Genomic DNA, 25,150 nt, shown 5'->3' on the forward strand with positions numbered 1-25,150 from the left:
TTTGCACATCATGCACACACCCTCATCATGGAAAACACAGGAAGAAATGCATATGATGCAGCTTTTAAGTTAAAGGCAATCGATCTGGCTGTCGAAGAAGGAAATAGAGCTGCTGCACGTAAGCTTGGCATCAATGAATCGATGGTGAGAGACGTTGGAGACGGCAGCGTGAAGAACTGACTCAATGCAAAAAGACGACAAAAGCTTTCAGAGGTAATTAAAGCAGATGGCCCGAACTTGAAAACGTTCTTGAAGACTGTGTGAACACACAGAGAGCAGACGTGGACACCTGCGGCTTATAGACAAGTGCGGCCTATATATGTACTCATTTTTTTTTCTTTTTAAAATTAGTTGGTGCGGCCTATATTCAGGTGCACTCAACAGTCCAGAAATCATGGTATTTATCTTTAAGATTCAGCTCCACATCTTCAGGTTCACATCAGGAACTTTTTCATGTTTGACATTCACTAAACTCCAGATTTCCCTGAGATCTTTAAATGTGTGAGATTAGCTGCAGCTCCAGGTTTTCTTTCCCCCGAGCTAATCAGGCTAACGCGGCGGCACCAGGCTGAGTGCTTCAGTGTTTAGAAAAACAGATACCAACAAATACCAACGACAAAAAAACTGAGGTACGCAAATAAAAGAAAGTGTGATTAAATAAGTTTATTAAAAAGTTTAATGTGTCGGCCGTTATGTGAAATAGGAGGGACATTTTTAACTCTAATGAGGCTGTAAATAATTGTAACAAACCACACATCATCAGCAACAACATCCTCCTGGTTTAAGTTCATTGTTCTGATAGAATAACACTAAACATCTTCACCACTTCTCTGGATTTTCTCTCTCTCAGGCCTCGACGTTGTAAACAGAAAGGTCAGAAGCCAGCGTCGCGTGCAGTTCCCATGGAAACTGATTGACGGGTCTCTTGACTTTGCCCTGCTGACCTCGGCTCTCCTCGATCATCAGCTGGACGTCCTCGTCGTCCAGGATACGGATGAGGTCGCCCTCGTGGTCGCGGTAGTTCAAGGCGATGTCGTCCACCTTGAAGACGTTCCTGAAGAGACACAAGGACAGAGAGAGGTTGACTTTAAACTTTTTTTTACAAGTTAAAAAACATTTTTTTACACTTTTGATTACAATCATTTGAGCGTCACACATCACAGCAGTTAGATTTGGTGTTAAACCAAAACAACACTGACAAGATTGAAGAATTTCCTTTATAACTGTTCAAAAGTAAATCAAAAGAGGTTTAAGTTGCTTTGTGAAACATTAGAGTAAGTAAGTAAAAAAACATCATGCTTTCATAACAGATACAAAAAGGCACGAGAGACCAGAAAAAATGTAGCTTTCAACATGTTATTGATAATACATTAATATCTTAAAAACAAAGGACAAATAAACGTTGCAGGACAAATACAGGAATTCTGATTCTGATTCTGACAAAGTAGAGAAGTAAAGTAAATTAAAAAGTAATTAAAAGCTTGACTTTTTGTTGAAGGGTTCGGCCGTGACATTGGATTACAAAGTTTCCTCATGAGACAAGAAGTTTCTGTAAATCAGATGCTCATGCTCTACATGTTTGATCAGAGTCCTGGTCTTGACACATTTAAAGGCCAATAGTGACAGGAAATTACCTTAACAAACCAAGATGGCGGCGCGTCCAGAAGCAGCGGCACTCCTCCAGTTTTTATCTAACTATTTTTATCTGTTTTTGAAATGTGTTTATATTTGATATTTATTTGTCAAACGAAGAGCTGCTAGATGTGTTTGATTGTTTCTGAAACAATGACAATAAACATTTATTCTATTGTATCTGTTCTATGACGTGATGATTGGTGTTTCTGCAGGTAAGCATCATTCACCACGACTGTTACTTGCGTGTACGATGTCCAAACTTCCAAAACTTCAGGTGGTCGACAACGTGAATTTACCTTGAACCCCACACGCTCTTTAACGCCACATATGGGACACAGGAAGTGACACGGTCCAAAACACATGAAAACGGCCAACGTGGCTTTCAAAAGACCCATTCAACGCTGCTTTTAATTAGGTTTTTGTGTTTTCATTATCATCACTGTTCTATGACTGTGTGTGGGCTCTTTTCTGTCCGCTCTGTGTAAAAAAGCTTTTTAAATGTTACTTGTATTTGAGTGGTTTGTTTACTTTAATGTTAAAAAGCCATAAAGATATTTAATGACGACATTATAAGAAGCCGTTGCTCCACGTTGCCAGTGCAGGAAGCGACGGCCCCCGCAGGGCCTTTTGTTGATATATTACAGCTTAATTAAAATTTTTGGCTGTGAAAGTTATCACCGAGAAAAACGTGCTGGACAAAAAGGAAACGGGGTAATGAGTGCAGATAGGAAGTTTGACAACCGCACCACCTTCTCTATATTCACTTATAGTTGTGTTTGTGTTGAAAGAAGGAGGAGAAAATAACAGAAAGAGAAGCAGAGTTACACTTTATGTGGTTCTCCGTAGGAGCGCTGGAGGCACAACATGATGAAGTAACACATCTGATGAAGGACGCGAGGAGACGTATCCAAAGTCACTTCCTGCCAGCAGCAATGACAAGACTGTTTTTTTTTTAGAGGACATGCATTTCTCCAACGTGAATCTTGTCGAGAAATCACAACCAACATCTTCTGAATATAACAAAAAACAGTCGTATCACCAGCGGCAGCATTGTTTACATCTCTCTCTGCCCGGATACCCGGAGAGTGTGATCGTGGCAAAACGCCAAAATACAAACGTGTTGAAACATCCTGATGATTATCTTGTGAAAGCAAAATAACACGAGAAGAAGAAACATCTGTAATAATTAGGGCTTCCCCCGACCAAGGATCTTCTTGGTCGACCACTGGTCGTCATTTAGAGCGAATAGTCGACTAATCGACGCATATATATATATATATATTTAAAAAAATGTGTCATCTCCGCAGTAAAGTGGATGCGCCTGTAGAGAGATTTACACCATAAGTAAACACAGTGAGCTGGATAATTTAGCTTCCCCAGTACACACGAATAGTCTAATACTAGCGCATATAACAATAATAAAATGTATTTATCTCTGCTTTCAAACGTTCGGGCCGCCATGAGCAGGTAGCTAGGCTACTTACATGTTTAAGGTGTTACATCATGTTCGTCGTGGAGTAGTGATAGGCGAAGTTTTCTTGCAAAGTTTGCATGTCACCTTCTTGGGGTCATGCTTCTTCTTTTCAAAATTATCCCATATTTTAGACGTCTTTCCCGACATGGTTGGCTATTAATTGTTAACTGTCTAACTGCGATGTCGCAGGGACCTGCCGTGTTAAAAAAAAACACTGACAGTGAGTGAGTGTCACGACTTCCTGTATCTGGCCCTTCAAATTAAAACCCCTCCAGCCTTTTATTCACAGGCCAGCTGCCAGTCACATATATTTTGACTTAATTTTGACAAGACACGGCTCCAAATGTTTTTGGTTTTCTTTCCTGCGACCAATCGACCGATGAAATTTTGGTCGGCTAATGAGTTTTTGGTCGACCAGTGATTGGTCGACTATTTGGGTGCAGCCCTAGTTAAAACATCCTGATGATTATCTTGTGAAATCAAAATAACACGAGAAGAAGAAACATCTGTAATAATCACATGTTAGCGCGATGTGATGTGATGTGATGTTGTGTGACAGCTTTTACTCAAATTCAAACTCATTCATATTCGCGGCGAGTTATATTTCCATTCAGTTGATTATCATTTTCCTCTTCCCTGTTTTGAACAACGCCGTCCTCTCCCCTCATACCTCTGCTACTCCTTCTCCTCCATCCTTTCTCCTCCCCCCTCTCTCCCTTTATCAGTGCCAAGCCATATTAAAACTCAAGACCAGGAGTCTCATCCATCCTACTCCAGGGCACAATAGGCCCGAACGCAGAAAAACAATAATGAGCAGATAAGCGGAAGAAATGAACTGATTATGAATGGGGAGGGCTAATCACCACGGCGCTCACCTATCTAAATTACCAGATAATGAGAGATAGAGGGAGAGGGAGAATGAAAGGGAAAAAGACGGAGAAGAACAGATATGATAGTGTAATGAGCATATGCATCCGGTGATGGTGGTGCAGTGGGGAGGGGACGGAGGGAGTCAGAGGTCCCGCGGGAACTAATTTGACGAACGGTTGATGATTGGCATGTGGCAATTTGCAGGTTTGCTGTGCACGGTGGCTAAATATGCTGCCCCTGAGGGCAGGTTGGTGAATTAATGGACTTTTACTCATCCTTGTTTGTTCTGGAATTAACACCGGAAAAATTACTGAGGGAGTGAAACGCTGAAAGTGTGGCCGCGAAAGGTCAGCAATCACCTTCAATTCAGCAGCGCATCTCCGGGACAAAAACACCAGATATGGAAATCTGCTCTGCCGTGCACGGATTTGGGAACAGGATGCATTCATTTGCGATTTAAATCACCATCTTTGAAAGTCTAATTTATGAAAATTGGCTTCAATAAAACACTTTACAAATGCTTTACAAAGACGAGGTCAAACATTACCGGTCAATTTGTGCGTTTTTTCAGAGATGTAATTCAGCGACACAAAGAACAGGAAGTAGGAAAACGGGGGGAAAAACGTGATCATGATGTGAAGATCTGAAGGTTTTAATGCAAAAACAGGGTAATTGCAACACGCTTCACCGCCTTCACGTCGAGCCTTCGTCAGATACGTCAGCTTTATCTTCAATTATCACATTTTTTGGGGGGAAGGTGTTGTAATTCTCTCACAGGTGTGAGGCGGCCTACAATCACTTCTCCTTCGACAGCGAGACAACAGTCAGCGCTCAACGCCCACAAATCTGATCCTCGCATTTCTCTTAATCACCGTTTCCCACATGAGTGTAAATGAAATAAAAAACGTGCAACACAAAACACCGAAACATAACGCGATGTCCATCACGTCTTTTGTTTCTCCCTTAGAAAAAAAAATGGCTGCAGGTCGACTAAAATAAAAAAAGGGATGGCAAAGGTGTTAGAACAGAATGCACACCTACCTCATGCGAGACAGGAGCTCTTTGTATGTGGGCTGGATGGTGAGGGCCTCCTGCACACACACGTCTCTGACAGAAGGAAACAAGCAAAACCTTAAAAGCTGATTTAAAATTCTGGATTTACAAGTGATGATCACAGAATTCAGATAAGTGTCCGTTGAGTCACCGTCTACCACTGAAGGTGACAGGGCGGTGATAGAGCCTGACGCATCGCGGCCCGAGATTTAAAGTACTGCATACGATCATCCTCCTGCTGGTCCTGATCCAATATGACACCGAGGGTTTACTCCTTCAGAAGTTCTGGCTCTGCACCGGTCTGTCTCCTACAAACTCTAACCTAACCCAACAACCTCCCACACAATACTCCACAAACATTTCTCTATGCTTTTTTTTTTTTGAGTGAGCTGAAAATTGCACATCGTACATTTAATTTACTAACGCAGACTGTAAATTCTGCTGCTGCTTCACATTTAAAGCATTTCACGGTGGCCAATGTTTTGAAAGCAGCTCAGTTTCAAACAAGAAGGAGCAGCCTGTTGGATAAAGAGCTGCAGGCTGCACACCTCCACCTTCTCAGCGAGGTAACAAGCTCCTTCCAGCGTGGCACCGCTGTGTGCCGCGGCCAATTACTGCCTGGCTTCTTTATTAAAATGACAAAGACTGCTGCAGCTGGAGTTCTGTGAGCTGCAGTGATTAACCACACGTGATGTCCCCACCAGTAACTACAGGTGCTGCCAAATCAACCAGGACTGAAATCTTTGTGACTTTAAGAGAGACTTTATGTTTTTTTTTTTTTTTTTTATCCTTTTCTTCAGTGTTTTAAATACGTTCTTGTGCATTTCAAAGGTTTCAAAGCTCCTCTTTCCCACAGAAAACACTGCTCCTAAACGCCTCGTCACAAGTCGCACCTTTAATTCTGTGACTTTGTGACATCACGCTACGTCACCGTGTCACGCGTTCGCATAATTTATGCCTCGCAGCTATTCTGGCACTGAAGAATTGATTTAACACAGCTGCTCTGTTGTTGTTAGCGGTGCTGGATCAGGCGTGCTTGAGCTGACCAATCAGAGGAGGCTGGGTATTCAGGAAGGGGGGGGGGGGGGGGGCCTTAAAGGGACAGGATGAGGAAACTGATGTGTTTTTTTTCATCACTAACAAGTCTCACCTCTCAAGATTTAAGGTGTCATTACAAATTGTTCTTTGTTTCTATTTTTGTTTACAAATGAAAAGAAACATAACCATCAACAGAAAACACATCCTGTAAACTCGTCAGTATCACATTGATTACCACACACACACACACACACACACACACACACACACACACACACACACACTCTCTCTTCTAAACTGACCTAGTGTCGACTCCAGAGGGGGTGAGCAGGAAGCAGCGCAGGCAGCTGTAGGTGGGACATTCACCCTCACCTTCTGTGTCGCTGTCTGGGAGGGGCTTAATGATCTTCACAAAGGATTGTGGGAAAATGCCCGTCTGATTGTTCACCGTGCCCTGAAGAGAAGACAGGAGGACAAACAGGGACAGGGGGGGGGAAGAAAAAAAAAGAGAAGGTGGGAAGGATAAGGAGATGATGAGAAATAGCAAATGAGCGGCGTCCCAGATGACGGAGAGATGAGGGACTGATGTGATGAGATGGGCCGATGATTTAAAGAACGCGGGGAGGCAGCATGGACGTGCATCTGGAGAGAAGTTTCACAGACTAATTAGCCTGTTCATAATATCCTGCTGATGTTACAAGCACTCGACACAACCACACGGCCCTTTTACTACACCCCTGCTGATGAACAAGTGTGTGTGTGTGTGTGTGTGTGTGTGTGTGCAGCACCAGGCAACAATTTCATGTGCAAAGATCCACGTGATCAGGAGACTGCAACACAAATGATGATTTCCAATCCATGCTGAGCTGTTGGACACTTAACCTACTTGCTTTTAAGACACTATAATAAATCACTTTAAGTTTTTGGTAAATAATTTTGTTGATGGAGACGCTTTTCAAGATTTAAGCAGAACAATCAGAATACGTTTTGTCTACGCAGAACTGTGTTTAACGCAGAATGTGTCCCATTTCTGGCTCCTACATGTACCATAATCCCATCAATAATGTATATTTTCTTTATATCCTCCGTCCTCCGACTGAATTCCCCCAGTTTTGTAACAGATCTGCATCCCATACAAGCCAGCATGACTCGGGTGATGTCACTCCGGAGCCATAAAACACATTATTCAACTGTTTTTCTGTATTATCGGTGTACGTTACGTAAAAAAAAAAATCAGTGGGCTTCCCTTTTAAGGCCAAATGGATGAACAATCTGTGCACACATGTTTTTTTTTTTTTTTTTTCTTATAAAACCGTTCTCTGCATTAACACCTCGCTGCAGCTCGCTCTCTGTGCTCAGTGCAGCGATGGGAGAGCGAGTCTGTCTGTTATTTGGCAGCCTCTCAGGGTGAGGGTGTAGAACATGTAGCTAATTAGTGCTCCTAGGAAATGATAAAGCGTAATATTAATAGTTACAATGTTTGTTTGGTGTAAGGAGATCCGAATACAACTTTCTTCTCCCACTTTGTTTTTCTACATATGGCGCAAAGGAAAGCCTAACGCCTATAAACGGATATCATATAAATGCAAAACTGCTGAATTATTGCACACATTGCATATATCGGCTTCCATTTAATTTCTTTTTTCATGATCTTCTCTATCATCTATGTTACGTGTGTGTACAATGCATATTCTACGCTGTCATATCTGATTAATAACAACACATTCAGTTCGTTAGTTTGGAGGCTTAAAGGGATATTCCGGTGTAAGTTTAATCCCTGGTCTAACAAACCGTGAAACTGTGTTAGACTCCCTCTCGAGAGATCAAGCTAGCAGACCGCTAATTTACAGAGTTGTATCAACCTCAGAAACGACCGCACAACAACAATACACTGCAGTAAATGGATCCAAATATAAACCGCCACCAAAAAGCCACAAATAATGCTCAGAACAGCACCAAACTTCAGCAACAGTACAAACAGGGTCTCAGCACATAGTCCGGGGCATCTAACCTCCGCTAGCTTAGCTGGATTTCTATCGTGAAGCTAAAAACAGATTTCAACTCTCCTCCATCAGCTTCCGGGTCGGGGAAGTCCCGACGCGACGAATACCGAGTGCGGTTAGAAACGCTCAATTCCGTCCTTTTCCCTGTCCGCTCTCGATAATAACTGTTATAAACTGGCAGGTAAGACACATATGAACTTTGATTGCTTTTCCATGGAGTCATAATCATACATTTTCATCCATGAGCCGCGGAACTCTACTGCACTCGGTAATCGACTCGTCGGGACTTCCCGTCAACAGGAAGCTGCTGCAGAAGAGTGGTAAATTTAGTCAGCTTTTCAGTAGAAATCCAGCTAAGCTAGCGGAGGTTAGATGCCCTGGACTATGTGCTGAGACCCTATTTGTACTGTTGCTGAAGTTTGGTGCTGTTCTGAGCATTATTTGGGGCTTTTTGGTGGCGGTTTATATTTGGATCCATTTACTGCAGTGTATTGTTGTCGTGCGGTCGTTTCTGAGGTTGATAAAACTCCGTAAATTAGCGGTCTGCTAACTTGATCTCTTGAGAGGGAGTCTAACACAGTTTCATGGTGTGTTAGACCATGGATTAAACTTACACCGGAATATCCCTTTAAGTAACAGATAACTGAAAATGTCAGCTTGATTTTTAACCAATCCAGCAGTTAGCTGTTGTGCTATATCGTACAAGAACGAACCACAACAGAAACGTCAGAAAAAAACAGCGTTTGACCACCGTGTTTAAATATGTATCCTCGCGATTTAGAGTAACAGCTGAAAAATAATGTCTGTGATGCAAATCTACAGCCAGTTTTCTACGATTGATGACAATCAGCACTACTGTGATTCAGTTTATCAGGAGCGTCTGTTGTACGTTTGTAATCCAAGTTTTTATCGACCAATCATGTTTGAGCAGGTTATGGTTGCATGCAGGTAAACAGCTCACGTAATCTTGGAAACCATCAGCTGTCATCGAGCTGCAACCGTTTAGCTTTTCATTAGTTATCTGTGATATCTGTTTGCAGACTGCTGTCGGACAAAGATCGGCTACAAAGATTGCCAATCGGACTGTAAACAACGACAGGTGCACGGACTCCGTGTGTGGCTCCACCGAAAGCCGCGAAACATCGGCTGTTGCCCCCCGGAGGCTGAATCGTTATCAGATAATAGCCGACGACTATGACCGTCTCTCTGAACCCAGCGAGGAGCTGCAGCAGAGGGGTTAGTTTCCCGTTTCTAAAACTCTGACTTCAAATAAATCCTTTAATTCTTGTTTTTGTGGCCACCCCTCACAGAAAAATGGAAGCTGCTCCTCGCATACGCACTGTGGAAAGCATTCTCTCCTCCTCAAACTGTTCAGGTGTCTCTCCACTGGTGTGTTTGAAACGTTTACCTTGATGCACCAGTCTGCCAGCTGGATTTGTCACGTTTTCCACCCACAGCCGCTCTGTCCGCTGACTAAATTAAAAAGGCACTCAGTCAACTTTTCACAAGTTTTAAGTGTTACATTAACCTCGCCCCCCCCCCAACAAAAAAAAAAATACAGAAAGCTTCATCCTATCATGGATGCCGGGTTGCCAGAACAGAACAACAGGGTAGCGTTCTGCAGTGTTGTGTAAGGTTATTATTATCAGCCCTTTTCTGTTACGATTTTTTGGATCTCTCTAGAAGGCTAGGGGCAGGATAAGTGCACCGGCCTCCTCCTCCATGTTGATTCTCACTCTCTCTCTATCTCCCTCCCCCTCTCCCACCACATCAGCTTCCACCTCCTCCCTTTCTCTCTCTCTCTCTCTCCCACTCAGCCACTCACCCACTCCCTGCTTTTCTCTCTCTCTCACACTCCATCTCAACACCTTGCACGTTTTTTTTTTGTGCTCAACATGCTTCCTGACCTTTCTTCAAAGTACTCTGTGATGAAGCAGAATTTTTTTCGGTGACAACTATTTGCCGCCACCGCCACCACAACTGTTCCAGGGTTGAGTTTTAAATGTTCAGCAGCTAATTAAAATGTCCCACATCCTGGTTTTTGGACGACTCACACGTGACAGTTGCGGTTCGTATTCAGGACATTTTGTTCATTAAGTAATTGTTCCTCTGAAGGAAACTGGAGCAGGGTGACTCCGATCGCACCCGGCGAGATGCTCTGTGGTCACTGCGCTCAGCTTGCTGCCATGTGGGGATAACAGAAGTGTTAGACTATTTTTAGTTGTATTTTCTTCTGTAATTAACTTCCTGACTGTTGCAACATGTGAAGGGGCTGTTTTGCGTACTTAAAACATTCGGCAAGGAAGAGATGCCCGATAAAAAACATAGAATTAAACTAAATCAAATCCTTAAATATAGCATATAGATCCATCTGCTGCTATAATAACCTCCACCTACACGATCTTGGGACCTGGCTGCAGGGATTTGTCCAAATTAAGTTACATTGCAGAGATCAGGCACGACTGTGAAAGATCACAACTGGCTCACAACGTTCCAGGTCTTCCTATAGGTGACTCTGTGCACCAAAGTGGGAAACTGATTTCTTTAGTCCGTGACGTCTGTTGCAGACAAGGACAGATAATAAATATGATGTCATGCAGGCCCTCGCGGTCAGGTAGATGCAGAAACTATCATCTGACTGACAGTAAGATTAGAAGTGAGAACTACAGAGTAACTCATGATACGTTACTATCAATATACGTCGTCCAGGATAACAACAGTATCGAAACGTGATTGTTTAGCGATGTTTAATACCTTTCAAGACACTCGTCTACGACACATCGTGATGTCTTTAACCGAAGAAGAAATAAGCAGTATTTCTGCATTTATTCCCTGCATTTTATAGAGATGAAACTATACACAAAAAGTGCAGAGTCTGCAGTCCGCTCTGATTAGCGTTTCATTGAAGGGTATCAGTGCACGAGAAGATCAACAGATAATCTCACCAGTTTCTTCTTCATTAGAAGCGGCTATATTAGCAACAGAGGTGTGATCAAATGTTGCTCATCATAAAAATGTTCTGTATATCGACATAGACGATAGCTTTCCTTTTAGAATGAAGACTTCAGACTATCTCCACCTGGAGGTATAAAGAGGTACTTCCTCTCATACAGGTGCAGAACATCCAAGCTAGTCCACCGTAGCCTGTAATCTTTGCGGTGCGTTCAAGTGCAGCTTTTTGGCAACAACACAGGCTATAAAACAGTCAGCCTTCGTCGCCTCCAGTTCTTTGGCGTCCGTTTTGTGTGTCTGGGCTCTAATATATATTACTGCAAGAGGAAGCGATGCATTATATTCCTGTATTGGTATTTTATCCCACCTCTACTTAAGTTATCTTTGTCCATATACTTTTGGCCATCTTGTGGAGGAAATGTAGAAAAGGTGCAGTTCACTTTTTTCATTCAGTTTCTATGAATTCATCCCTTCACTCTTCGTCTTCCTGTTTCCCTCCAAACTCACTTTTTCTCTCTCCCCCTCTCTCCCTCTTTTTCTCTCCATCCTCCACCACCATTTCTCCCTTTCTTGCCCTCTCACTGTGTCTTCCTCCGTCGCTCTTCTCTTTCCTCTCTCAGTCTTCCTCCTCAGTCCTCCCCTTCACCTTCCCAATCCAGAAACCTCCTTCTCTCTTTCCATTTTTTCTCTTCTTTTCTTTCTTCTTGGCTCCAGTCTCCTCTCCCCCTCCACCTCCACTCACTCCATCTATCTCTGCCTTCCACTCTCCCACTCTTTCCCTCCCTCCCTCCCCCTCTCCCTCTCGCTCTCTCCCCTCACTCTCTCTCCCACTCTCCCTCTACCTCTCTCTCTCTCTCTCGCTCTTTCTGTACTTACCTCCAGCCAGTCGGCGTTGACTCGTTGCAGCAGGAAGATCACCTCTCCCCTCTTCAGGTTCAACTCCGCCTTGCCGTTGCCGCGAAAGTCAAACATCGCCTGGGACACACGCAAACACACACACACACACACACACAAAGGGAAACCACACACACACACACACATATACAAGTCAGTGAGTGGAGAGAGGAAGGAGAGAGGAGAGAGACGGACACACTCAACACCAAGAGAGAAGAGACGGTGAGAGCGGACAGGTAAGACTTCACACACTTTTCTGCTGACGGAGAACAACGTGCGAGGACGCAAAAGTGAGAGAAACAGACGGAAAAGAGACGGCAAACGCTTCATTTTGCTCAGTTTGATGAAGTTAAGGCTTGTGGGCAAATGAGAGCGAGCGTAAGCAGATCTGTGCGTGTGGCTGTGTTTGGTTTTTTTTGAGAAACAGAAAGCGGAGGGATGCGAGAGAAGACGAGAGTGAATGAATTAATCGATCAAGTTGTCGGGAAGACGGGGAACTGACAGTAAGAGGAGTGAAACCTTGAGGTGGTTTTGTGTTCGTGTGAGAGTGAAACAGAGAGAGTGAAGGAAAAGTGAGAACGAAGGGGATGATAGAGCAGCGTCATCTCAAGCGTTTGGTTCTGCAGCTGATCTGTCTGCGTGTTTGTGTGGAGCAGAGGCACCAAACATCCTCGCAACGTGTTTCGTTTAGTATCTGACGGTCTCTGAAAGTGTGTGTGTAAGAACTGCAACTAATGATTATTTCATTATCATTAATCATGTACATTATTTCTGGTGAATAGTAAAATAGTAAACAGAACTATTACTATCGCTATTACGCAGATAGACGCCTTCAAACGTTCTGTGTTGTCCAAAAACCCAAAGATGTTCAATTTCTAATGATTTAAAAACAGAGAAGAGCAGCCAGTCTCCGCATTTAAGGAGCTGAAACGAGCCAATGTTGAGCATTTTTTGCTTGAAGTCATCAGAAACTGTCAATCACCCCTGACTGACTGATGAACCGAGGAACATGTCAGCGGCCCTTCTGTCTGTTTATCTGAGCGCAGTGTTCTGGTGAGGAACAGCCGAGTATTGTTGCATCTGTGCGAGAGTGTGAAAGAGTTTTTTTTTTTTGTGTGTGTGCTAGTGCGCGTCTGTGGGCGGCGAAGTAAAAAAGCATGGACGAGGAGTTTTGCAAAAAAAAAAGTGTTACAGCCTGAGGAGATGGCACGCTGCAAAGCAAGGGTGTGTGTGTGTGTGTGTGTGTGTGTGTGTGGGAGTGTGAGGGGTAGGATGCTCGACCGTGCTGGTTAGCATCGGTGCGTCTGGAATAAAAAACCCTCTGCCAGAGTTGAATTTGCATTTTAAGTAGAACTCAGTAGAGTCATTACTGATGCTTTAAACCTTTTTTCTGTCCTGCTGCAAAGAGACTCCTCGAACTGACGGATGATGAAGTAGCCTATTACTCACACAAACACACACACACACACACACACACACACAGGCTTTTTGCAAATACACAACCATACACAAGTACACACACGACCTACAATAATCTCCTCCAACATGTGAAAGACAGAAAGCAAGAAAGCAAGAGAGACGATTATTAATGTCGGACTGAGAAATTGCGGAGGGAATTACCGCCACAGTAGGAGAGCAATCACGAGAGACGCTCAAACTAGACGAGAGTCGGAGAATCGGGAGACGAAAAAAGAACGAGGAGCGGTTAAAGCAGTGGGAGGGAGGTGAAGAAGAGGAGGAGGAGGAGGAGGAGGAAGAAGAAGAGGAGGTGGAGGAGGAGGAAAGAAGAAAAGTGAAAGTTAAACAGAGGTGCAGCGCTGTAGATCGCTGCCGTTTTCATGTTTCGCAGCAGGCGGCTGTGTGATAATCCTCACGGGATGAGTGAGTGAGTGACGATGTGAGTGCAGAAGAGATAATAAATATAAAGTAATTACAGGTCGAATGAAGCGATGTGGCTCCTAGTAATCAATCCACAGATTATCACAGACTCTACGGTTCAGTGTTTTTTCCTCATTTAACTAATTTGTGTCTTTTGTGCAGCCTGCTGTACTGTTTTGGTTCACTCTCACCACTCTTTGCAGCAAAAGCTCTGATAAACACAGTTTACTTCACCCACCCTGCATCAAACAACGAGCGAACAGAGTTAACGACCGGCTGGTAACCACAGAGAGCAAGTAGCACCTGAACACTCTGGAGCTGGTTGAGACCAAATCAGAGCTGCAAGGACAGTGAACAGAAACATGACTGAAAACAAATGCTAATGCTAACATGTTGGTTGTATCAACTTTAAAAAGGTGAGGTAATATGATGCCACGGCGAGTTTGTAGCTTGTTGCTACAAACCCGTTTCTCTTTCTGTTGGTTCGTTGGTTCGTCAGCAGGATTACACAGAAACTACTGAACAGATTTCCATGAAATTTGGAGGGAAGACAGGTCACGGCCAAGAATAGATCCCATGAACTTCTGGTGCAGGAAAATTGATAAATGTTCATCTCTTAGGCAGTAATGTATGGATCTTGATGCAAAGAAACATCTGGTGTATTGTTGTAGCTGTTATCCAGGAAGTCAAACTGATGCAGATCCTCCAGTTTGATATCGGATCAGCAGTGATCAAATTAAAGGGGGGCTGTTGGGCCTTGGCGGAGGTGCAGTATGCGCTCTACTGATTACTAATCTAGTTTAGTTCTGTAGTGATAACAGCGGGTGCGCTTGAATGAATCAACCACCGGGGGCAGCAAACACACTTCGAACAGCCGCTAGGAAGAAATTCAACAGAGGAAGACCGACTCCACAGCGCATCCTTCAAATCTCGGGCCGAGGGGATTTATCACATCAGAGAATCAGCCTTTTGTCTTTCACATCACATCCAGTACCTGCATGCACACTCTCTGCTGTGCGTCACAGGTGCGCAATTTGCATTCTGTGCAGAAAAGGCGGACTCAGCCTTTAAAACTTTGAAACTGCTGTGTCGAGAGTGAAGTGCTGGAACACGTCAAGCGGCTCTCGCTGAAAAATTGGGGTTGACGATTCGAAAATCTTAAGAATAATAATTTCAAAGCAAATGTTCAAGTGTGTGTGTGTGTGTGTGTGTGTGTGTGTGTGTGTGTGTGTGTGTGTGTGTGTGTGTGTGTGTCTTCAGAAAATGAGACGGAGGCTGATGGCAGATTAATGAAGCTGGGGAGTGAGGGAGCTGGCTGGATTAACAATCCACTGAGATTACCCTGACCCTGAGGACACACACACACACACACACGCGCACATGCACACACACACACACAGACACACACACACACACACACACACACACACACACACACACACTCTTTGCATCCGGAGCTGCTATTTTTACTGCATTATTCCAGACGCTGGTTTGATATAGCGCTGACCCGCCGCTGGCTGTAATTTATAGATGATGTGAAAATGTGTCGGAGGCGATAAGCTACTATCTCCAACACAAACACCAAACATGATGTGACAAAGCAATTCCCCCTCACTTTGCGCGTCCTTTCATCTCTCCCTCCATCTCCTCGCCGTCACTGTTCCACCTCTCCATCCCTTTACCCTCACTCGTCGTTTTCTCTCGTCTGTTTCTTTCATCCAATTTGTTTTGGTTTTTTTTCCTTTTCCCTTCCCTCTCTTCCTCTGTGTCTCCGCTAACTAATTAAGATGTTGACTTGATGAGTTAGCAATAACAACTTAGCGCCGTGGGTAATACCTCAGATGATTGTGTTGCTATTTTAAAAAAAAGCTGCGCACAGAGAGACAGTTGGACAGTTTTTAGTCAGACACTGACTTCATCAGCATCTGGCTGGCAAAAATAACTTAACTCGGAGATAAATACAATCAAGTCCCAAAAGGCTGACTTGGGAATTGGGGGGAAAATAACAAATATTCACTTAGTTTTATAAGTGAGCTGACTTAACTGCCAACACAGAGTCCATCATGAAACGATGCTCGCCAAGTTCTGACTGCACAAAGAGGTATTTATGTGGACATAACTCATTGGTTTTTCTACAGTTTCTGGATTGTTTTATTTAAACAGAATAAGTTCACCACATATGCTCTGAATGTTTTTTCTACACTCTGCCGCCTACTGGCTCTGCATGCCTGTTCGAGCATGCATAATGATTTCTTCATTCTCTGGTGTAAAGAGATACTTTGTAAAAAGAGGAAAAATATCCTCTTATGTTTGGACAAGAAAACATGAAGATGTGGGCAGCGATTCGGAGGTTTGAAACCGATGTTGAGATCCGCTGCTGCAATTTGTGCACCAGAACCGACACGCAATGTGATCCTCAGACGAAGGCATCGGCCCCGTGAATCGCAGAGGAAGAGCTCGACTCTGTGATTCACCATTTTGCGATGTTACTCAATGATCACGCAGGACGAAATCTATCACAGAGGAAGCAAAGACACCAGGTTCTTTACCCGAAGCAGCATCAGCAGAACAGAGACAGTCTCCTCCACCGTTACGCTGTTCATAATCTGGCATGTAACGCAAAGCAAACAGTCGGATCATTCCGTCTCCTCGTGCTAAATATAAATCCAGAGCGGGTGGATGTTGGTGTACCTGCCGTGCCCAGTAAAGGGCCCCAGCCTCTAAATGTAGCCACACAACCCTTGGGTTCAGCCGGCCCCGGGAGCAATCATCCGGTACAATTAGACTCGCGCCGACCCCGCCTTAATGAGCTTGTTAAACCCTCATCTCGTTAGTCTGGCAATAGGGAGGTGGAGATGAGAATTAGGTTTTTTTTTTTTTTCCTCTCTCCCTGACGTTTAATGAAAGTGTATTTTTTTAAGAAGATGGCCCACTTCCTGGAGGGCCTGGAGTGAAGGATCATACGCTGGAATATCCATGTAAGAATCAGCTCTGTGTGTGTCTGTGCAGGTCACGTCTGCATCGGGAGCTAGAAGATCTGACCTGAGGACTTTTGCTGTATTTATAGCACATTGAACGTGATAATCATCCTTCTTCTCGTCTTTAGGCTCTGATGTGATCGTTCCCAACTTCTGAGAAAACAATGTCCGGGCGTTTATCTGCTAAATGGTCAACGATGCTCTCCAGCTAGTCTGTGTCTTTGTGCTCGGCAGGCAGGATACAGCAGGTCCATCAGAGCTGTTCTGCTGAACACAGCTTCCTGCTGCTGCTGCTGCTGCTGCTTCGCACGAGGCTAATGGGAGTGGTGAGAGTGCACCAAATGGTTCATTTGCCTGGAGACAGAACAGTAAGCAACAACTAGGGCTGCAACTAATGATTCATCCATTAGTCTGCTGATTATTCTCACAAATATTCGATTTATTGGTTAGTCTATAACGCGTCATTTAGGTCCAAAACCCAAAGACTCTTCGTTTACTTTTGTATACGACAAAGAAAAGCAGCAGAAACTGAGAAGTTGGAGCCAGTAAATGCTTTGAAAAACACTGAAACTGTTCATGGATTATCTTAATAGTTATTCAATTATCTTTCCAGTGACTTATCAATCAATCGCTGAGCAAACATGCTCAGTAGAGCTGACGGATTAATATGTGATTCTCTGCAGTTACATCAGCGTGACTCAACTTTTCCATTAGAAAAGCCTTTTGATGTTTTGTTTGTATAAAAAAATTATAGTCATGGAGAAGTTAAGCAGTTTAAACACAGTTAACTGGATGAAACACACGCAAAGACTCACTTAACCTGCTGATCAGCTCGATCTTTATAGTCAGTGTTTAAACTTTATGCATAAACTGGTAAAAAAAATACTGCTGCTCTTAAATCTTGCATCAAACCTGCTGAGTTTATTCTTATTTCATCGCAGTGGTTCACACTAACGTGCACCGCAACCTTCAGCAACAAAAACTTCTCTTCACACCGCAGATAAAAGCAAACATTCGAGTTTCACGGTCGCACTTTCCTCGCGGTGAGGTGAAGTACAAACTGTACGCGCGCATCAGCTTTTCTTTCTCAGGAAGGTTTTTATCTAAAATAGATCTAATTTCTGCTCTAATGGCTCTCACCGCGAAAGGAAGACGGGGCCGAGCCTCGGTCGATAAGCACCTGCTTGAATTTCAATTTCCTAATTCTATGGGTTTTTCTTACGTTTTTTTTTGCACTCCATCTTTCTGCCTCTCTAACACACTCTCTGCCTCTCTCCTCTCTTTGATCCACTCCGGCTTCTTTGTCTGTCGTTCCCCCCCGATCGTGTCACATTAGACAAACCGGCCCTTCAGCTCGTGAACCGTTAAAATCCTGCTAACCGAGAGCAGCCTGTCCCATTGACCTTGTTTGAAGCTCGCGGTGCTACAGCCGCCGACAATTACTCATCACGCCGTTCGGGGGGCTAAGCCTGAGCTAATACTACAGTAAGTGGAGTGGAATGAAGTGTCGTAAGCGTAAATGCTAACGCTTGCACCGGCTCTACTGTGACAAATGTCTGTGTGTGTTTCCCTCTTATCCATCAGTCTCAGACCAGCTCATTGATCATTGTTTGGACGGACTTTAACAGCCACTTCCCTGCACGGCAGGACAAACACAAAACCACACAAACGCACAGAGAAGCGCTCGCTTTTTTTTCTCCGAGAGAAAGAGAGAGAGAAAGAGAGAGAGAGAAGGCTAAAATAAATGTTGAGTAGGCTGGCTGCTGCTTCGTGAGTGGAGTACACCAATGTTTTACTCGTGTGTGGGAGAGAGGGGAGGCAGAGAGAGAGAGAGAGACAGAGAGAAAGACAGACAGAGACAGAAAGAAAGAAAGAAAGAAAGAAAGAAAAAAAAGTGTGTGTGTGGTCAAAGAGCTGTTCCTATTCCTGTGCAGTGGAAGGTGAGGAAAAGTTAAACGCTCGTGCAATATTGGGGATAAAGGACACGAGAGTTCAAGAGCTGCAGAGGCGCGCACACACTTCACCTGCAGACATGTGCTCACATTAAAGGCTGCGGTGTGAACACAGCCACTTACAGAGAAGGTGCGAAAGTGCATCAAACACACACACACACACACACACACACACACACACACACACAGCTGCTTTTTAACAAGCTTCATATTCTTAGATCAAAATCTGCCACTACAGGATGGATTACTGCTGCAACTACTGACTGATTTCTTTACCAATTAAGATGCTAATCTGCTACTTTCTCAATTAATCAATTAACTCTTTGGTCTTCCGGTGACCCAGATTTCAGAAAACCCAATAGTCTGAATAATCTTGTCCGACAGCCCATTATCCTGAAAGAACACATTGATCTGAAAATACACAATCTCCCTGCAGCTGTTTGCTCAGTGACCACCGGGGGGGTTCGGTCTTTACTGGACTATATGTCTGATCTTAAGTGATTAAAAGAGAAAAAGGATGAGAGTTTTACTTTAGGTGCATCAGAAAAAAATCAATCTTTGTTTCCCGGAGTCCACGACCGTGTTTTGTCAACCCGGAGATATCAAGTCTACTATGACTGAAGAAAAATGGCAAAGCAAAAGCAATAAATTCTCTCATTTCTACATATTTTGATCGTAAAATGACATAAACAGTTAATTAGTTATCAAAATAGTTGCCTATATTTCTGTCAGTCAGCTGAGCAATTAATCACTGCAGCTCCAGAATGAGTATTTCTGTCTCCAACAGAAAAAAAAAAGAGAGTGAGATTTGATTGCTGACACACTTGCATGAGCAGATTTGGATAGAAAGCGCTCTCGCTGCCACCGACTTGTTTTTAAGACACAAAGTAGTTTCGGCACAAATCTGGAGAACTGAAACGAAAGTGTGCAAACATACATCTGGACATTTCCGCGAAAGAGACGGACCCAAACAAAGAATCCGGTGAAGCGTGCACGAAAAGACCTTCTTGATCACAAACAGAGTCTTCCTAATAAACATGTTGTGTTGCATCATCAGAACTGGACTAAATAAATGGAATATGTGGGCACCTTCCTCCTAAAAATATCTCAACATGGGCTGAATTACAAAAAATGACTTCATAGGAGTGGATGTTTTTGCACAAGCAATAACAAAACTCACTATATCTCTTCACACCACGACATATACAGATAGAAGATCGCAGTAAAGTAATGGCTCTCATCCACCAGTACTATCAACATGATTACTCCCACACAAACAGTATTACACACAGTTACTACGACGCACTAGTGGTTTGTTTTAAAAATAGACATTTATGGTGTTTGTAATTGAGCGTGTGCATGCGTGTGTGTCTCTTGTACATTTGCATCTTTGGCTTTGAGTTTTAGACGTAAAGATGGCGATATGTTTGGAAGGAGAGGTCGCTTTGGCTGTTTGACAGTTTGGACTTTTGTTCGGGATTATGGTCGGATTTACAGTCAGGGCAAAAACAGGGGATTAGACATCGTCATTGTTAGTTTATTTGTATAGCACTTATCAAAACCCGATGTAGTTCGAACAGCAAGTGCTCGGTCCCTGAAGCGGACTGCACACTGGGTGGTTTTGGGACGGCAGTTTCTGAATATATATTCTAGGCCAGGTCATGGAGGGCTTTAAAAAGTCAAATGGTTTTTGTCAGGAGTCCTTGCGATCAGGAGTCTGGTGATTAATTTCTGCTTAATAACTGTCAAAAGACCGACGCAATCATCCAACTGCGAGGAAATAAACGCATGAACGATAGTTTGACTGGCGTTAAAACTCAGCGGAGGTCGAATTCTGGCATTATTTCACGACTGGATAAGGCTGAGTCAAAGAGAGCACTCCAAGTTTGTGACGTGTGGTTGAACGTATTTGCTGTCGTGATGGTTAAAGTTAGTGTTACTTTTGTCTAAGAGGGTCCTGAAAAGAACAGACGCACCAACGTGTGTGCAGAGGTCAGTCCAGGATTGTGCTGATTCTACAAAGAATAAAAAAAAGGCAGTTTGTGCCTCCTTGGAGGATGAAATTGGCAGGTCGTTAGCACTTTAACCTCTGCCGTGACTGTACTCCCTGAAAAACCACACCAGCTACACAACTTCACAAACACACATCTTATAAACGACCTCAGAATACAGAACACTGCTTCCCTTCCTCTTTTTTAGCGGCGTGGGAGCGGAGGGTGTGAACGGAATGAAAATGAGTGGATGCGAAAAGGAGAAGAGGAGGAGGAGGAGGAGGAGGAGAGAGATGGTCATAACCTTGAGGAGACACAGAGCGAGGGGGGGAAAGGAAACAATACCGAATTTAAGGGCTGTTTAAAGGGAAGTGTGGGGAGAGGGGTGAGAAAGCGATGAGGGTGAGGGAGGAGAGATGGATACAGAAATTAAAAAAAGGAAGTGAAGCGAGGCGGGAACTATTGATGAGGTCAACGGAGTCACAGGCGGGAGGGAGGAGGAAAAAAGTGCGACGGATGTTTGATAAATGAAGTCATCCTCATTGATTTGTCACATCAGTCGATACGTTTGTGTGTGTCGTTGCTTTTGTATATGTTTTTTTTTGAGAGTCTCGCAAACAAGGCAGTGGACAGGATGAAGTTTTCTGTACATCTGTGTATGTGTGTGTGTGTGTGTGTGTGTGTGTGTGTGTGTGTGTGTGTGCGTGCGTGCCATGAGTTGCAGTCACGCCAAAGGGTGCTGACAGGATCACATGGTATTTCTCGGGGTGATGAAGTGCATTCTGCGTGGTTGTTTGACTCAAAAGTTGTTGCTCTGTGGGTGGCCACGGAGACTGTAACCAAAGCAACAACAATAAAAAAAAAAAAAGAAAAGAAAAAAGATAATGTTGCTGCACATACCTCGGCCCTGGGGGAGGAGAAGAGGTCCATCTTTGGTTTGATTGTTTTCCTAAAAGACACAGAGACACAGAGAAAAGACGATGAATATAAGTGAACATACATGCTGCAGGTGTGATGATCAGCAGGGTAGATTGAGTCTTGATGGTATGAAGGCTTCAGCATAGTTACACATTTCTTGTAAAGCAGGCGGCTAAGGAGAGACTTTGCGTGTATACTCATTTACAGTAGTCAATAGTGCTGAATGTGCGTTATGACTTCCTGCCACGGAGCTAACAGTACGCTGACTCTTGCCCGACTGGCTGCTTCCAATGAACAACAAGGCCTCCAAGAAGTTGGACGGCACTTTGACAACAGGGACTACAGTACCAAGGTGGTTTTCTCAACAGGTTTGGCACTAGGTCAGCAAACAGGACGTCTGTTTATGTATCCATGGTGATCAACTGTTTTGACTGCTTTCCAGGAAATTACAAACTCTTAAACACCTACAACAAGACTTATTTGCCATTGTCGGGCATCATGCAGGCCTACAGGTGAGGTGAACATCGATTTTGACTTCATGGGAACTAATTTGAAGTCTGAAATTTTTACCTTTAATTATAGTTTCCCCTCAGAACCAATCAGTGTAGCTATTATTAGCCAGGCTAGCGGCAAAGTTACAGAAACGGCAATGTTGGTCGGGTCCATCAATTTGGTTCCAGACTGAAACGTATCCCAGAGGATGAATCCTGACTGTGGCGGTCCCCTTTTCCTCCAGCAGCATGTTGTTGGTTCACTGTGAAATGATTCAACCACTGCTGGATGTGTGAAGATGCTCTTTACTGTAGACATTCTTGTTCCCCTCAGGATTGATTGTAATAACTTTGGTAATCCTCAAAATATACCATTTATTCAATAATTTGGTTACCGCCTGCAGTTCTAGCTAAAATGCTTAACTAAGATGGTAAACACAGCTAAATACTAGTATGTTACTTCTCACACATTTCATAAAATTAAATAAAAAAGAGAACAAACGGACCAATTTCAGGTCCAAAGTTTAAAATCTGGAAAAAAGTTTAGCATCATCTGTAAAATACTGGAACTACGTGACAAAACACATCTGGTTTCCAGGAAAAGGAGAGACGAACATGAGGCAACACTCAAAAGAGGAAATATCACAGTTCCTTATAGAGTTCCAACACACACAAACCAGTCATACCTCCGTATGAATAAAGGCAGGTTGGCTGCGAGAACAGAGGAAGTAATGAGCGTCTACATTTGCATCATTTCCTGTTGAGAGAGTCCACCTTCACCACATCTCCTGCTGGTGTAACCCTGTGGGCCAATCAGAGGCCCGAGAGGCCGTTATGAATGAGGAAGTGGATCATAAAAAAGGGTAATAAGTCTCTGCGGAGTTTTCTCAATGCCAAATTTATGTAGCCTTGCCTCCATCTTTTCCTCGCTACTTAACTGCGTCCATTTATGATGTGAGGGAGACGGGCTGGGATAAGACGGGAGGAAATCAAGGCGGCACTTATTTGCCAAATGGGACGTCATAACTCAGGACTGCCTCGTTTTAATTTAACATAAAATATTCATAACTTTTTTTTGCACAGCTGCATCACCTTTTTAACCGGGCTGAGGGTGTGACTGTTCTGTTTTTAGGTCCTGGTTTTACAATGACGCTGCAGGACACTGTTCAACCTGATGCTCCATCTCTAGATGCTGATGCCACTCATATCATTAATCAATATACAGATTTAATATCCCTCTGGGGAGCTTTTCCACTGCTACATCTGGCTTACCAAGTCAACCCGAGCCATGCATTTACGCTTCCATCACCAGTTTAAGCGTGCCAAGGTGAGCCGAGCTGCACCCGAGAAGGCACCTCTCGGATCAGGACCAAAGTGGGTCTGCTCTGCCTCAAAACGGGCTTCACTGACGTCTTGTGACCACGGCCAAACCATAACGACCCTCCTCCTCCTCACCCCAAACCAAGCGTACGTTCAAGAACTCAACTTGTGTCTGAGCAGGAGACGTTTTTAAAAGTCTCCGTGTTCAGCTCTCAGTACTTTTGTAGCTTCTAGCTGAAGTTTTTTCTTCAGACATTCCGATATCTGCTTTGTTTTACTGTTGCATCATCTTCACCTTCAGCTGTTTCAGAGGGGAGGATTTTAATTGTGAGGAATTTATGAGAAATAAAACGTGTTTATCACAGAATTAGACGAGCTTTGTTAGCTGCTATTCTTCGATAATACTGTAAAGGAGGAAAAGCTGCTGCTTTGACCAACTTCAAGCAAGTAGCCCAAAGTTTTCTCTTTTGCCTCGTCGCATCCATTGAGAGTCACAAATGTTAAGTAACAGAAGCCTGATCGACGAGCTAAAAGTTTTTTAATACCTGGTTCATAGATTTCTCTGGTTCGTGTGGTTTAATTGATTTACTTGTTAGGTTGAATATATTTGTGCTTCTGTCTTTTTTTGTTCGTGCTCTTTTTTAGCGAAGGAAAACTGACACTCGAACAGTAATACATTTAAGTAACTGGTATAATTATTAATAGAGTCGACACTTTTCAAGGTTTATGCTTTTGCTTTCCATCCTTTTCCTCTTTTTAGGGGCCCATCACGCCGTTGGAGGGCCCCCCCTCGATCTTATCCTCCAAATTCAAACAAAACCCGAACCTCATCTGCTCCGACTACTTCAGTTTCAAAACTTTATGTAATTCATTCGTTATTTCGAGTGGTTTAAAAAGGCCTAATGGCACCAGATTGATACTAATTGTGGTACCATTTAAAAAGATAGCGGACGCAGTTTTACATCTCCGTGATTAAAAAGCCTTCGATATTTCGCAGACCGGGGTCACATTTTGAGGGCCTCAGGAGACCCTGCAGGATTTCTTAATCACATAATAATGTATGCAAATAAATTAGGGCACAAAACAAGCCCTCGAACACCAACAAATGGTGCCCTTCATCATCGCTAATTGCAAGTGTGCTTCAGCGGCTGGCACCTTTGCACCCTCGGACACTTTGTATAACTGAAGTATTGTCTCCTCTGATTCGAAGCGCTCATGATAAACAATCTGCCTGCTGTGGATGTATTCATATATTCATATTTAGTCACATCTGGCCTCCTGCTCAGGGGATTCAGCAAAGATGCTTTTGTAGTAATACCAGTCATTCTCTTAGTGCTTTTAGCAACGTGTGCGGAGGGGCTTACACTTTGCGGGTAGGTGGGCGGAGGCGCCTGAGGGCTCGTGGTTCATGCTGGCTGTCCTGGTCAGTCTGGTAGAAAAACATCCTGAGAGCCTCGTCGACTAGAAACCACGTTGGCAGACCGAGCAACCTCTGGGAGGGAGCAGAGAGAGGGAGAATGAGGCAAGAGAGATGGGAGAAGGGTTGGACAACACGGAAGAGAGGGAAGAGAAACGAAAGGAAAGGTGATGACGCAGCGTTTGAGAGGAAGACGGGTGGAGACGGAGGAGAGAGGGAGATGGAGGGAAGTCAAGGTGAATGGTGGGAGAGGTCCGAGTGGAAAAAGGGGGATTGTAGGGAGAGT

General features: G+C 43.8%; 2 protein-coding genes across 2 annotated transcripts in view; one reads left to right on the plus strand and one right to left on the minus strand.

The window, feature by feature from the left end:
- Positions 1-643: 643 nt before the first annotated feature.
- Positions 644-25,150, minus strand: part of ncf4 (neutrophil cytosolic factor 4) — a 35,751-nt gene continuing 11,244 nt past the window's right edge. Inside the window, exons 5-10 of the mRNA XM_030416617.1 lie at positions 24,812-24,939; positions 21,619-21,667; positions 11,902-12,000; positions 6,373-6,524; positions 5,021-5,086; positions 644-1,054 (exon numbers count right to left, since the gene is read on the minus strand). Coding sequence (XP_030272477.1) covers positions 847-1,054; positions 5,021-5,086; positions 6,373-6,524; positions 11,902-12,000; positions 21,619-21,667; positions 24,812-24,939 — 702 coding nt within the window. The 3' untranslated portion in view covers positions 644-846. The remainder of the gene's footprint in view (positions 1,055-5,020; positions 5,087-6,372; positions 6,525-11,901; positions 12,001-21,618; positions 21,668-24,811; positions 24,940-25,150) is intronic.
- The window catches only part of pvalb7 (parvalbumin 7), a 39,296-nt gene continuing 26,132 nt past the window's right edge, over positions 11,987-25,150 (plus strand). Inside the window, exon 1 of the mRNA XM_030416629.1 lies at positions 11,987-12,155. The gene's annotated coding sequence lies outside the window, so the exon portion shown is untranslated. The remainder of the gene's footprint in view (positions 12,156-25,150) is intronic.

The sequence above is a fragment of the Sparus aurata genome, chromosome 1 (genome assembly GCF_900880675.1).
Source record: "Sparus aurata chromosome 1, fSpaAur1.1, whole genome shotgun sequence".
Taxonomy (NCBI): Eukaryota; Metazoa; Chordata; class Actinopteri; order Spariformes; family Sparidae; genus Sparus; species Sparus aurata.